The sequence below is a fragment of the Heptranchias perlo genome, chromosome 36 (genome assembly GCF_035084215.1).
Source record: "Heptranchias perlo isolate sHepPer1 chromosome 36, sHepPer1.hap1, whole genome shotgun sequence".
Taxonomy (NCBI): Eukaryota; Metazoa; Chordata; class Chondrichthyes; order Hexanchiformes; family Hexanchidae; genus Heptranchias; species Heptranchias perlo.
The window spans coordinates 23466261-23481730 of NC_090360.1; the positions used below are offsets into that span (position 1 = coordinate 23466261).

The window sequence follows — 15470 nt, forward strand, 5'->3', positions numbered from 1 at the left end:
ATTTTACTAGGGCTCCATGGTGCCACACTCAGTCAAATGCTGCCTTGATGTCAAGGGCAGTCACTCTCACCTCACCTCTGGAATTCAGCTCTTTTGTCCATGTTTGGACCAAGGCTGTAATGAGGTCAGGCGCCGAGTGGTCCTGGCGGAACCCAAACTGAGCATCGGTGAGCAGGTTATTGGTGAGTAAGTGTCGCTTGATAGCACTGTCGACGACACCTTCCATCACTTTGCTGATGATTGAGAGTAGACTGATGGGGCGGTAATTGGCCGGATTGGATTTGTCCTGCTTTTTGTGGACAGGACATACCTGAGCAATTTTCCACATTGTCGGGCAGATGCCAGTGTTGTAGCTGTACTGAAACAGCTTGGCTAGAGGCGCAGCTAGTTCTGGAGCACAAGTCTTCAGCACTACAGCGGGGACGTTGTCGGGGCCCATAGCCTTTGCTGTATCCAGTGCACTCAGCCGTTTCTTGATATCACGTGGAGTGAATCGAATTGGCTGAAGACTGGCTTCTGTGATGGTGGGGATATCGGGAGGAGGCTGAGATGGATCATCCACTCGGCACTTCTGGCTGAAGATGGTTGCAAACGCTTCAACCTTGTCTTTTGCACTCACGTGCTGGGCTCTGCCATCATTGAGGATGGGGATGTTTGCAGAGCCTCCTCCTCCCGTTAGTTGTTTAATTGTCCACCACCATTCACGACTGGATGTGGCAGGACTGCAGAGCTTTGATCTGATCCGTTGGTTGTGGAATCACTTAGCTCTGTCTATAGCATGTTGCTTCCGCTGTTTAGCATGCATGTAGTCCTGAGTTGTAGCTTCGCCAGGTTGGCACCTCATTTTTAGGTATGCCTGGTGCTGCTCCTGGCATGCACTTCTACACTCCTCATTGAACCAGGGTTGATCCCCTGGCTTGTTGGTAATGGTAGAGTGAGGAATATGCCGGGCCATGAGGTTACAGATTGTGCTGGAATACAATTCTGCTGCTGCTGATGGCCCACAGTGCCTCATGGATGCCCAGTTTTGAGCTGCTAGATCTGTTCTGAATCTATCCCATTTAGCACGGTGGTAGTGCCACACAACACGTTGGATGGTGTCCTCAGTGCGAAGACGGCCGCTGACTCTCGCTGAGGTACAGGAGTTCCCGAGGTCCTTGCTCTGATGTTGCCTCTGGATTTCTGGGATATTTCTAAACAGGTACCCACCCACCGGGCCTGCACCTTCTGGAGATGGAGGCCCAGCGATGCAAGGGAACAAGGTTGGAGGGGGCAATCCCAGCCTCCCACCCCCCTCCCCCCAAATTGTTTCAAGATCCATCCAATGGGTGCCCCAGGAAACTGCAGGCACCTGCACCCTCCTCAGATCAGAGGGTCTCAGAGAGGCCGGGGACCCCACAGTGGGCATACTGCACATTTTCATTCACAAGATGATCTTTGAGGCTCACGTCTGTCCGCTGTCCAGTGGTGGCCAGAAGGTCCCAACGCCCCGCGACAGGCCTGAACTGTCCTCCTTGTTTGCAGCTCCCCATCTGGCCTTTCGGTGGCCCTGCACTGGGGCTGTGCCCAGGCCATGCTAATGTACACCAGAATCAGACCAACAGGGACTTGTGACAGCCTCTTTGAGTCTAGTGCATGGGTTCAGAGGGGAAAGATATTGTGTGCGCACACTGGGTGTGAACAGGACCAGGATACTGTTACACCCTTCACCTTTGAACACTCACATGGAGACTGGTCACCTGAGCACGGGGCTGCTCGTTCATGGTACCAGAGCTGGTGTCCCTGGAGAGATGGGGAGATAATTAGGAGGGGCCACAAATCTTTCCCAAATTGTGGAATATTCTGCGAGGGGGTCCTTGCGTTAACCCCTTTTATTGTGGCAGCTCCTGTCCTCCAAACAGCTGCTGGAAACAGGCTGGAGGAAGCTTGCTTTGCAATTCTCTGCAGGAGATTGCCGTATAAAAGCTCACACCACGCAGGGTTATTGGAGCCTGACTCTATCAATGGGTTGTTAATGGCCACTTTCTTAAAAATCACTGGTGTGCAGACATGGGTCGGACACTTGCTCTTCTCCATGTGTTGTTACCGTTCACTGCCTCGAGCGACCTGTGCAGTGGAAAGTAACCGCCTGGCGTGAACTTGACACAAATGCTCTTTGAACAATTCCCACTCGTTAACCGGCTTAATTGTAGTCGCGTTCTAATGATGTTCTTGTAAAACGTTTGATCAAAGGAGAGCCCCACTTTCCCTCCAGCTGCGGCTGGTATCGACAGGTGTCTGGTGTGAGCCTCACTTCCTGAGACATCGCCCTGTTAAAGTATCAAAGCACAGGCTCCGGAAACTTTAACAACAGAAAGCAAGAGGGTGCATTTAAGTGTGAAACAGGCCACTGACCAACCTGCAGAGGAGGGCCATCTCCTGCTTTTACTTTGGAGGCGTGATTGAGCTCCCCAGTGAAGTGTAAAGTTCGAGGCTTCCTGTAATGTGCTAGAGACTTTTTTTTAAATTAACTTTTCTCGCATTCCCGTACAGATACTGGCTACCATTCATTGATTGCACGCGTCGGCTCGGGAGCTCGTTGCTCCATTAGTTTTGTACATGAGTTGGAGGCAGTCTTGAATTTAGCAATTGGTGCCATTTGTCTGGTCTTGGACTGGCCGGAGGGGATGAGGGATCTGAGCTCGTAGCTGTTAGTCACTGTCCTTGCCTATCTTCACACATGCCTCCATGGCTCAGTGGAAGCACTCTCGCCTCTGAGTCAGAAGGTCGTGGGTTCGAGCCCCACTCCAGAGACTTGAGCACATAATCCAGGCTGAAACTCCCAGGGCAGTACTGAAGGAGTGCTGCACTGTCGGAGGTGGCGTCTTTTGGGATGAGATGTTAAACTGAGGCCCTGTCTGCCCTCTCAGGTGGATGTAAAAGATCCCATGGCACTATTCGAAGAGCAGGGGAGTTCTCCCCGGTGTCCTGGCCAATATTTATCCCTCAACCAACATCACTAAAACAGATTATCCAGTCATTATTACATTGCTGTCCGTGGGAGCTTGCTGTGAGCAAATTGGCCGTGTTTGTTACATTACAGCAGTGACTACACTTCATTGGCTGTAAAACGCTTTGGGACATCGAGGTTGCGGTGGGCACTATATAAATGCAAATCTCTCATTGACAACCATAACAAAAGAGTCAATGAGAGATAACCCAAGTGCTATTCCTCGTGACACAATGGTGCAGATTCACCAGCCCTCCTGCCCTGTCCCCTCCTGCCCTGTCCCCATTTACGTGGGAAGGAGTTTGACTGAGTGCTGTAGAAGTTCTTGCATGTCCGACTGTAATGAATGGGCGAAGGTGGTACAGTGGGTTAATAGCCTGTGCCCACACATCCATCAATGGTTCCTTCACATTTCCTCTCCAGTGACAGATCAGGCAGGGATGTCCCCTCATCTCCTCCCGCCCCCATTCTCAGACGTGAACCCATGGTGACAACCATCGGAGTGAGCCTGGACTCCGGAGACTACAGGCTGTGGGATCCCTTACTAATATTTTTAGCCAAACAAAAGCCTGGCGCATATTGTGAATCGATTGGGGAAGTGTTGGTGGGTTTTATTTCACGGTCACTGTGTTTGAACTCCTGAACACTCCATGTCTGCTACACAACCCGTCAGGTACAAAATACAGGGTCACCCTGCCCCTCCTCCACATCACCATATGGAGGGTGACTTGTGTCACAAGTGACTAGAATAAGAAATAGTACAGTATTAGGTGGGATCAGACTAAGAGAATACGAGAAAGTCTAACCTAGGTTTCCAGTGCATGTGTATAAACGGATGAAGCATGGTAAATAAGGTTGGTGAGCTGTAGGCGCAAATAGCCACATGGGAATATGATGTCATGGCGATAACAGAGACCCGGCTCAAAAAAGGGCCGGATTGGGTACTAAATATTCCTGGATACAAGGTGTTCAGGAAAGATAGGGAAGGAAAGAAAGGAGGAGGAGTGGCAATATTGATTAAGGAGAATATTGCAGTGCTGGAGAGAGAGGATGTCTTGGAGGGGTCAAGGTCAGAATTTATTTGGTTTGAGTTAAGAAATAAAAGAGGTGTCATTACATTACTGGGTGTATTCTATAGGCCACCAACTAGTGGGAAGGAGATAGAGGAGCAAATTTGCTGGGAAATTACAGAGAGGTGCAAAAGCCATAGAGTAGTGATAATGGGGGACTTCAACTATCCTAATATAGACTGGGATAGTAATAGTGTAAAGGGCAAAGAGAGGGAGGAATTTTTGAAGTGTGTTCAGGAGAACTTTCTTGACCAGTACGTCTCCGGCCCAACGAGGAAGGAGGGATTGCTGGATTTGGTTCTGGGGAATGAGGTGGGCCAAGTGGAGCAAGTGTCAGTGGGGGAACATTTAGGGGGCAGTGATCATAGTATCATAAGGTTTAGAATAGCTATGGAAAAGGACATGGACCTCTCTAAAGTAAAAATACTCAATTGGAGGAGGGCCAATTTCAATGGGATGAGAACAGATCTGGCCCGGGTAAATTGGAACCAAAGATTGGCAGGTAAAACTGTAATTGAACAGTGGGCGGCCTTTAAAGAGGAGATGATTCGGGTACATTCCCACGAGGGGGAAAGGTAGGGCAACTAAAGCTAGAGCTCCCTGGATGTCAAAAGAGATAGTGAGTAAGATGAAACAGACAAAAAGGGCGTATGACAGATGTCAGGTCGATAATACAAGTGAGAACCAGGCAGAATATAGAAAGTTCAAAGGGGAAGTGAAAAAGGATATAAGAGGGGCAAAGAGAGAGTATGAGAGTAGATTGGCAGTTAACATAAAAGAGAAACCAAAAGTCTTCTACAGGCATGTAAACAGGTAGTGAGAGGAGGGGTGGGGCCAATTAGGGACCAAGAAGAAGATCTACTCATGGAGGCAGTGGGCATGGCTGAGGTACTAAATGAGTACTTTGCATCTGTCTTTACTGAGGAAGAAGATGCTGCCAGAGTCTCAGGAAAGGAATATATAGTTGAGATACTGGATGGGCTAAAAATTGATAAAGAGGAGATACTAGAAAGGCTGGGTGTACTTAAAGTAGATAAATCACTCAGTCCGGATGGGATGCATCCTAGGTTGCTGAGGGAAATAAGGGTGAAAATTGCAGAGGTACTGGTCATAATCATCCAAACATCTGGAGAATTGCAAATGTTACACCCTTGTTCAAAAAAGGGTGTAAGGATAAACCCAGCAACTACAGGCCAGTCAGTTTAACCTCAGTGGTGGGGAAACTTTTAGAAACAATAATCCAGGGCAGAATTAACAGTCACTTGGACAAGTGTGGATTGATTAGGGAAAGCCAGCACGGATTTGTTAAAGGCCAGTTGTGTTTAACTAACTTGATAGAGTTTTTTGATTAGGTAATAGAGAGTTGTTGAGGGCAATGCAGTTGATGTTGTGTATATGGACTTCCAAAAGGCATTTGATAAAGTGCCGCATAATAGGCTTGTCATTAAAATTGAAGCCCATGGAATAAAAGGGGCAGTGGCAGCATGGATACAAAATTGGCTAAGGGGTAGGAAACAGAGAGTAGTGGTGAACGGTTGTTTTGCAGACTGGAGGGAGGTGTACAGTGGTGTTCCCCAGGGGTCAGATCTGGGACCACTGCTTCTCTTGATATATATTAATGACTTGGACTTGGGTGTACAGGGCACAATTTCAAAATTTGCAGATCCCACAAAACTTGGAAGTGTAGTGAACAGTGAGGAGGACAGTGATAGACTTCAAGAGGATATAGGCAAGCTGGTGGCATAGGCAGACATGTGGCAGATGAAATTTAACGCAGAACAATGCGAAGTGATACATTTTGGTTGGAAGAACGAGGAGAGGCAATACAAACTAGAGGGCACAACTCTAAAAGGGGTACAGGAGCAGAGAGATCTAGGGGTATATGTGCACAAATCATTGAAGGTGGCAGGACAGGCTGAGAAAGTGGTTAAAAAAGCATACGGGATCCTGGGCTTTATAAATAGAGGCATAGAGTACAAAAAGTATGGAAGTTATGATGAACCTTTATAAAACACTGGGTCGGCCACAACTGGAGTATTGAGTCCAGTTCTGGGCACCGGACTTTAGGAAAGATGTGAAGGCCTTAGAGAGGGTGCAGAGGAGATTTACTAGAATGATTCCAGGGATGAGGGACTTCAGTTACGTGGATAGACTGGTGAAGCTGGGGTTGTTCTCCTTAGAACACAGACGAGATTTGATAGAGGGATTCAAAATCATGAAGGGTCTGGACAGAGTAGATAGAGAGAAACTGTTCCCATTGGCGGAAGGGTCAAGAACCAGAGGACTTAGATTTAAGGTGATTGGCAAAAGAACCAAAGGTGACATGAGGAAAAACTTTTTTACACAGCGAGTGGTTAGGATCTGGAATGCACTGCCCGAGGGGGTGGTGGAGGCAGATTCAATCATGGCCTTCAAAAGGGAACTGGAAGTGTAGTGAACAATGAGGAGGATAGTGATAGACTTGAAGAGGATATAAACAGGCTGGTGGCATAGGCCGATATGTGGCTGATGAAATTTAACGCAGAAAAATGCAAGGTGATACATTTGTTAGGAAGAATGAGGAGAGGCTAGAATTGTATAAAACATTGGTTAGGCCACAGCTTGAGTAATATGTACAGTTTTAGTCACCACATTACAGGAAAGATGTGATTGTACTAGAGAGGGTACAGAGGAGATTAACAAGGATATTGCCAGGGCTGGAGAATTTTAGCTGTGAGAAAAGATTGGATAGGCTGGGGTTATTTTCTTTGGAACAAAGGAGGCTGAAGGGAAATTTAATTGAGGTATATAAAATTATGACTGGTCTAGATAGAGTGGATAGGGAGGACCTATTTCCCTTAGCAGAGGGGTCAATGACCAGGGGACATGCATTTAAAGTGATTGGTAGAAGGATTAGAGGGGAGCTGAGGAAAAATGTTTTCTCCCAGAGGGTGATGGGGGTCTGGAACTCACTGCCTGAAAGGGTGGTAGAGGCAGAAACCCTCAACTCATTTAAAAAGTACTTGGATGTGCACTTGAAATGCCGTAACCTACAGGGCTACGGACCAAGTGCTGGAAAGTGGGATTAAGCTGGATAGCTCTCTTCCAGCCAGCACGGAGACGATGGGCCGAATGGCCTCCTTCTGTGCAGTAATTTTCTATGATTCTATACTTGAAAGGTGAAAATTTGCAGGGCTATGGGGATAGGGCGGGAGAGTGGGACGAGATGGATTGCTCTTGCATAGAGCCGGTGCGGACTCGATGGGTCGAATGGCCTCCTTCCGTGCTGTAACCTTTCTATGATTCTACTACTCTCACTCCCCCAACCCACAATTTTCTTCCCTCTACTCCCTTTCTCTCCAGAAGGTACGAACCGATGGTGGGAGCAGGTCTTTGATACCCCCCCCCCCCCCCATCCCCACCCCTCCCCAAGGGGCCGCCTTGAAAGTCAGTCATCAGTCTGTTGGACAGTGGCAGGCAGCATCAGCGAACCCAATCCTGACATCTGCACATGGACGTTCCAGCAGGGGTCCCAGGGCAGTGTTTGGGAGAAAACCCTGGCTAATTTACCCTCTCTATTCTGGGGGTCCCAGTTCAGGATCAGGACCCCTGGGTCATTCACCCCACATCCCAGGAGTCTAGCCCAGGAAATCTGATGCAATTTTCTCTGCCTACCTTGGCTCAGTGGGAGCATTCCCACCTCAGTCTAAATGTCATGGGTTAAAGTCCCACTCCAAAGACTTGAGCACATAATCCAGGCTGATACTCCAGTCCAGTACTGAGGGAGTGCTGCATTATCGGAGGTGCCGTCTTTTGGATGAGATGTTAAACCAAGGCCTCGTCTGCGCTCCCAGGTGGACGTAAAAGATCCCATGGCACTATATCGGGAATTACCCCCGGTGTCTTGGCCAATGTTTTTCCCTCAACCAACATCACCAAAACAGATTATCTGGTCACTATCACGTTGCTGTTCGTGGGATCTTGCTGTGCACAAATTGACTGCTGCGTTTCCTACATTACAACAGTGACTGCACTTCAAAAGTCCTTCATTGGCTGTAAAGCGCTTTGGGACATCCTGCGGTTGTGAAAGGCGCTATATAAATGCAAATCTTTCGCCTTCTACCTCCTGAAAGTGCTAACAGGTCGACAAGCACCAATGCCACCTGTGGGCATGATTTGTATGTGAGTTTAGACAATGAATGTTAGCTAGCTAATTGGTCATGGAGGGCATTGCTGCTGAGCTTTCTCCAACATGCGTGCAGGGGTCACTGTGGAACATAGGAGTAGGAGGAGGCCATTCATCCCCTTGAGCCTATTCCGCTATTCTATTAGATCATGGCTGATCTGTATCTTAACTCCATCTACCCGCCTCGGTTCCATAACACTTAACACCGTCGCCCAAGAAAAACCTGTTTTTCCAGCAGGGGTCATGGCGCCTCCAGCAGGGGTCACTGCATAGCCATCAGGAGAAGGAACCCTGGTGTCTTTTGCCATCCTGAATTCAGAGCACTGAGGCCAATATTGGAATCAAATCTCCCCTGTTGAGATCAGTTCATTCAGCACAGTTCAAGGATTGAATCTGGGCTCTTCCTGAGATATAAAAGTACACAGAAGTTATAACCTGAAAACAGGCTATTCGACCCAACCAGGTCCATGTCCACACGAGCAAATAGTTCTAATTACATTTACCCACCCTGATCCCATTTCTCCTTAATCCTCTTTTCCTTTATAGAATCATAGAAAGGTTACAGCACGGAAGGAGGCCATTCGGCCCATTGAGTCCACGCCGGCTTTATGGGAGATCAATCCAGCTAGTCCCACTCCCCCGCCTTATCCCCGTAGTCCTGCAAATTTTTTCCTTTCAAGTACTTATCCAGTTCCCTTTTGAAGGCCATGATTGAATCTGTCTCCACCACCCCCTCGGGCAGTGCATTCCAGATCATAACCACTCGCTATGTAAAAAAAAATTTTCTTCATGTTTTGGTTCTTTTGCCAATCACCTTAAATCTATGTCCTCTGGTTCTTGACCCTTCTGCCAATGGGAACAGTTTCTCTCCATCCACTCTGTCTGGACCCTTCATGATTTTGAATACCTCTATCAAATCTCCTCGCAACCTTCTCTGTTCCAAGGAGAACAACCCCAGCTTCTCCAGTCTATCCTTGTAACTGAAGTCCCTAATCTCTGGAATCATTCCAGTAAATCTCTTCTGCACCCTCTCTAAGGCCTTCACATCTTTCCTAAAATGCGGTGCCCAGAACTGGACACAATACTCCAGTTGAGGCCGAACCAGTGTTTTTTAAGGTTCATCATAACTTCCATACTTTTGTACTCTATGCCTCTATTTATAAAGCCCAGGATCCCGTATGCTTTTTTAACCACTTTCTCAACCTGTCCTGCCATCTTCAATGATTTGTGCACGTATACCCCCAGATCTATCTCTTCCTGTACTCCGTTTAGAGTTGTGCCCTCTAGTTTATATTGCCTCTCCTCGTTCTTCCTACCAAAATGTATCACTTTGCATTTTTCTGCGTTAAATTTCATCTGCCACGTGTCTGCCCATGCCACCAGCCAGTCTATGTCCTCTTGAAGTCTGTCACTATCCTCCTCACTGTTTACTACCCATCCAAGTTTTGTGTCATCTGCAAATTTTGAAATTGTGCCCTGTACACCCAAGTGCATGTATCAAGAAAAGCAGTGGTCCCAGCACCGACCCCTGGGGAACACCACTGAACACCTCCCTCCAGTCTGAAAAACAACCATTCACCACTACTCTCTGTTTCCTGTCCCTTAACCAATTCTGTTTCCATGCTGCCACTGCCCCCCTTTATTCCATGGGCCGCAATCTTGATGATAAGCCTTCCATGCGGCATTTTATCAAACGCCTTTTGAAAGCCCATATACACCACATCATCTGCATTGCCTTCATCTACCCTCTCTGTTACATCATCAAAAAAACTCTTATCAGGTTAGTTAAACATGATTTGCCTTTAACAAATCCGTGCTGGCTTTCCCTAATCAATCCACACTCGTCCAAGTGACTGTTAATTCTGTCCTGGGTTATTGTTTCTAAAAGTTGCCCCACCACTGGGGTTAAATTGACTGGTCTGTAGTTGCTGGGTTTATCCTTACACCCTTTTTTGAACAAGAGTGTAACGTTTGTAATTCTCCAGTCCTCTGGCACCACCCCCGTATCTACGGATGTTTGGAGGATTATGGCCAGCACCTCCGCAATTTCCACATCCCAGCCTTTCTAGTATCTCCTCTTTATCAATTTTTAGCCCATCCAGTATCTCAACTACCTCCTCTTTTACTGTGACTTTGGTAAAGACAGATGCAAAGTACTCATTTAGTCCCTCGACCATCTCCTCTGCCTCCATGAGTAGATCTCCTTTATGGTCCCTAATCGGCCCCACCCCTCCTCTTACTACCTGCTTACTGTTTACATGCCTGTAGAAGACTATTGGATTCCCTTTTATGTTGACCGTCAGTCTATTCTCATACTCTCTCATTGCCCCTCTTATTTCCTTTTTCACCTCCCCCTGAACTTTCTATATTCAGCCTGGTTCTCACTTGTGTTATCAATCTAATATATGCCCCTTTTTTCTGTTTCATTGCCCTATCCAATCCAATTTTGAATGTTGACATGGTTTCTGCCTCAACCAGTAACCCTGGAAGTGAATTCCACGCCTCTCAACACTGTGTGAAGAAGTTTCTCCTGCCCTCTGTTCTAAATCTCTTACATTTAATCTTGTATCTGTGGCCCCTCGTTCTAGACCCTCAACAATTGGAAACATTCTGATTCTATCCATCCTTTCATAATTATAAACACTTCTATCACATCAACCCATAATCTGTGTTGTTCTAATGATAAAAGCCCTGATATTTCATGCATTTCTTTGTATTTCTGTTTCCTCATTCCAGGCAGCAACTGAATGAATCTGAGCTGTACCCTCTCAATATCCTTCCTATAGTGTGAAGCCCAATATGGCACACTGTGCAGTGACTGAGGTCCTATTATGATTTTATACAAATCTCATCATTAGTTCTTGGCTTTTATATTCTATACCTCTTGTGTCAGCTGTGGCTCAGTGGGTAGCACTCTCGCCTCTGAGTCAGGAGGTCGTTGGTTCAAGTCCCACTCCAGAGACTTGAGCACAAAATCTAGGCTGACACTTCAGTGCAGTACCGAGGGAGTGCTGCACTGTTGGAGGTGCCGTCTTTCGGATGGGACGTCAGCCCTCTCAGGTGGACGTAAAAGATCCCATGGCATTATTTCGCGTTCCCCCCACCCTGCCGGGTGTCCTGGGCCAATATTTATCCCTCAACCAACATCACTAAAACAGATTATCTGGTCATTATCCCATCACTGTTTGTTTGAGCTTGCAATATTTCCTACATTAAAACAGTGGCTACACTTCAAAAGCATTTCATTAGTTGTAAAGTGCTTTAGGACATCCCGAGGTCGTGAAAGGCGCTATATAAATGCAAGTCTTTCTTTTTTGTGATTAAGCTTAGAATTCTATTAGATTTTATTGCAGCCTCGTCAAATTGCCATGAACATCCTGTGAACCTGTGCCCACAATTCCCTCTGCCCTTACCCACCACTGAGCCTACTTGACTCATGGTGGGACGATACCACCCTCTCCTCGGTGGGGCACTCGGACGGCCCGATACCTGCCGCTGTAAAAAAGGCGGTGGGCGTGTTGCATTGGGGGCGCGTTGCCCGTATTTAAGTCTTTAACCGGCCCCCGACTCTTTCCCCCCACCCGTTGGTTGGGGGGGGGTTAATATCGAGGCCAGTGAAAGGGATTGAGGCCAAGGAATGAAATTTGAATCTGAGGGAATCTTCGGAGCTACAATCTCAGAGAAAAAGGAAATAAAAATGGCAGCAGCATAATCCCAAAACCCAACTGGAGCATCGACAGGTTAAAGGGGCTGTGTGGTTGGGCACTGCGACCTTGTGTGGAACAAGATAGGACTCTGAGAAACGAGGGTTGATTCAGCATGTGATGTGGTTTCAGGCAACTTGATCTGTTTAGCTTTTACTGGAGGGTAAAGGTCATGCCTTCAGCCTTTTTTGACCACAATCTTAGATCTTAGAGTTTTCTGAATTATATTGTGAAACAGTTTGTGCCTGAAATCTCCCAGTGAAGGTGATCAGGTGGTGAGCCAGGTGTGTAAATCTGCCTCACTGGGCCAGCTATTGTGGCCTCTTCTCATGTATTATCTTTATTGATGGATGGGGTTAATAAACAGACTGTAATATAACGGACAAAACAATCAAAGGCACACATTACTCATGGAAGCTTGTGACTCCTTTCATAGCCTAGTGTCCCTCTACCCCCCTAACTCTCGCACCCTGTCCCTCTACCCCCCCCTAACTCTCGCACCCTGTCCCTCTGAGCTCCTAACTCTCTCACCCTGTCCCTCTACCGCCCTAACTCTCTCACCCTGTTCCTCTGAGCCCCTAACTCTCACACCCTGTTCCTCTGAGCCCCTAACTCTCACACCCTGTCCCTCTGAGCCCCTAACTCTCACACCCTGTCCCTCTGAGCCCCTAACTCTCACACCCTGTCCCTCTACCGCCCTAACTCTCTCACCCTGTTCCTCTGAGCCCCTAACTCTCTCACCCTGTCCCTCTGAGCCCCGAACTCTCTCACCCTGTTCCTCTGAGCCCCTAACTCTCACACCCTGTTCCTCTGAGCCCCTAACTCTCACACCCTGTTCCTCTGAGCCCCTAACTCTCTCACCCTGTCCCTCTGAGCCCCTAACTCTCACACCCTGTCCCTCTGAGCCCCTAACTCTCACACCCTGTCCCTCTGAGCCCCTAACTCTCACACCCTGTTCCTCTGAGCCCCTAACTCTCTCACCCTGTCCCTCTGAGCCCCGAACTCTCTCACCCTGTCCCTCTGAGCCCCTAACTCTCTCACCCTGTCCCTCTGAGCCCTCAACTCTCACACCCCATCCCTCTCAGCTCCTAGTTCTTCCCTGTGCTGGAATATGTAAGCCTGAGGCCCAACTGATATTAGGCCTTGGGCCTCATTAAAATTACCGGCGAGCTGCAGACATGGTGCTGGGCGCCCCCAGAGAGCTGGCCCCTGTATACCTTGCTCTTTTTGCCTATATCAACATGGTGGGCGGCCCACCTCTGGCTTGTAATGAGTGCGTGCTTTCTAACTGCCCTATTGGAAGTGTAGGCACCTGTTTATCGCCTCATGGTGCCATTGAATTTCTAAGCCTGTGTTTTGATTCAGCTCTGCTTTGAGCTATATCCAAGTTGAACCTCCACTGTGCTTATCTTTAGCCTGACAGTTGATCTGTCTGTCGTCCTTCTCCATTCTCTCTCACTCTCCTCACTCCCATTCTCCAGGAGCCTTATTTCCCACACTCGAAACTTCATTTAATATCAAAATCCACCCTGCTCTGAACAGAATGGGCTTCCATTAACTGTCAGTTGTTGTTATGTTTTCCAGCCTGTGGTGAAAGCTTGCAGGACTCTGTTGGTAATTTCTCAACCCCAGGGTTCCCAAACGGATATCCGTCCTTCTCCCATTGTGTTTGGAGGATATCTGTTACACCAGGAGAAAAGGTGAGAACCATTGCAGGCACTAGTATCTGTCCTTCAAAAGCAGGGGGGAGATGGACTGGGTGATGCAGTGAGTTAGGTCCCTCTGGCAAAATACAGTCCAGTCCGATGGGACGAGAGGCTCGATTTGCTGGATCCAATGTGATGCGTGTGCGGGCGGGCGGCCTCAGGCCTATTTCCTAGACGCCATGGGCCTTCAGCGGGAAACTACCACTAAATTTGCACTAAACTGACCGCCGAATGGCTGCTGTGAGAAATGTAAAATATCCCACTCTGCAATTGAGGGGGAGAGGGCCTCTCCCGAGGGTGAGGCTGACATACGTTAACCACAAAATCAGATAGTAACCACACAAGAGAGGGGCCTGTTTGGTCCTCTTGGGATCTCTCTGAATGGGCAAACTAACAACCCCCCATTGTAGCATCCCATTATTTTCTGAACGATTCCAGAATTTCCTCTATCTGGAAATTCAATCCAAGTGTTACTCAATTCTGTGTGTGAAAAACATTTTAGTTGTTTTAACCTGTGTCTCTTTGCAATTTAATTTAAAGTAATATTTTGGTTTTACTTTAATTTTATAAACGGGTATTTATGATGAATTTTCTCCTGAGCCTCCCCCTCTCCTGCTCCTTACACTGAGGGTCTGTAGGGGGCGGGGGCGTTTGTTGTCATGTGACCCACATGCTGACTGCTAATTGGCTATTGTACGGTGGTGAGGGTGGGCAGTTACAACCAAGTGTGACACTTTTCACCACCATTGTGCACTAGTGCCAAACAGTGAGACCACACACTATTCCTACACTGGTTATAATCATTCAGCTCGCCACTGACCACAGATTGCCGTTCTGCCCTGTGGGGCTCAGTGGTACGGTGCTGTTATTCACTGAATCCCCGGGGGCCATGACGGGCAACAGGCCCAGAGCTTTGCACGTGTTACCACTCCTTGTAACGGCTGGAGAAAAGCAGGTAATAGACTTGCATTTATATAGCGCCTTTAACGTAGTAAAAACTTCTAAGGAGCTTCACCAGACCAAATTTGACACCGAGCCACATGAGATATTAGGACAGGTGACCAAAAGCTTGGTCAGAGAGGTAGGTTTTAAGGAGCGTCTTAAAGGAGGAAGGAGAGAGACGGAGGGAATGTAATACTCCATGGTTTGAATAAGTTGCTCTTGTGTTTTGCAGATCATATTAAACTTCACGACCATGGACCTGTTTAAGAGCCGCCTGTGCTGGTACGACTACATTGAGGTACGGAATGGGTACTGGAGGAAGGCGCCACTCCTGGGTACGATCTCTCACCTCCTCATCTTGAACAGCTAGTACCTATTTCTTTGTGTGATGTTCTTGTTGTCCTGGCGAAGCTGACTTTTCTCTTCATATTCTCCAGTGTTACTGAGCTGGGCAGGGGTTTGTCCCGTTTTCTCCCCTCTCCTGAAGGTGCTGACTTGTGTCGGGCTTCGGCGCCATGACAGCCAGCTGCCCTCCGATACTTTGCCCAACTGACCATTCATCCTGCGTCAGCCCAGACACTCACTGTGGTCTGGCTATTCGACCGTGGGTTGCGTCACAGCTGTGCCTGATCCTGTCCTTGCCCGGTATCCAGCAGGGTCACTGTATATCAATCAGTGGTGGAGGAGATCAGGTAATTGGCATAGATCAGATAACGGCCCTGGGACCTTGTGATCTGCATCAGTCAGGACCACACTAGGCAGTTCAGTAACCAAGTGAGCCCTCATGATGCTCAGTGTTTTTCTTTCCGCTGGGTGTACACTGGTGGAGTATCAGAATAACACCTGATGGACTCAGTCATCAGATCAGGTTTGTCCTGGGTTGCAAAGCCTGAA

At 47.9% G+C, this 15470-nt stretch overlaps 1 protein-coding gene across 5 annotated transcripts in view; it reads left to right on the top strand.

Annotated features, from left to right (window-relative positions):
• The window catches only part of LOC137304203 (tolloid-like protein 2), a 163494-nt gene that overhangs the window by 114903 nt on the left and 33121 nt on the right, over positions 1 to 15470 (top strand). For all 5 annotated transcript variants that reach the window (XM_067972761.1, XM_067972762.1, XM_067972763.1 and 2 more), the window contains 2 exons: positions 13513 to 13628; positions 14809 to 14911. In XM_067972761.1, coding sequence (XP_067828862.1) covers positions 13513 to 13628; positions 14809 to 14911 — 219 coding nt within the window. The remainder of the gene's footprint in view (positions 1 to 13512; positions 13629 to 14808; positions 14912 to 15470) is intronic.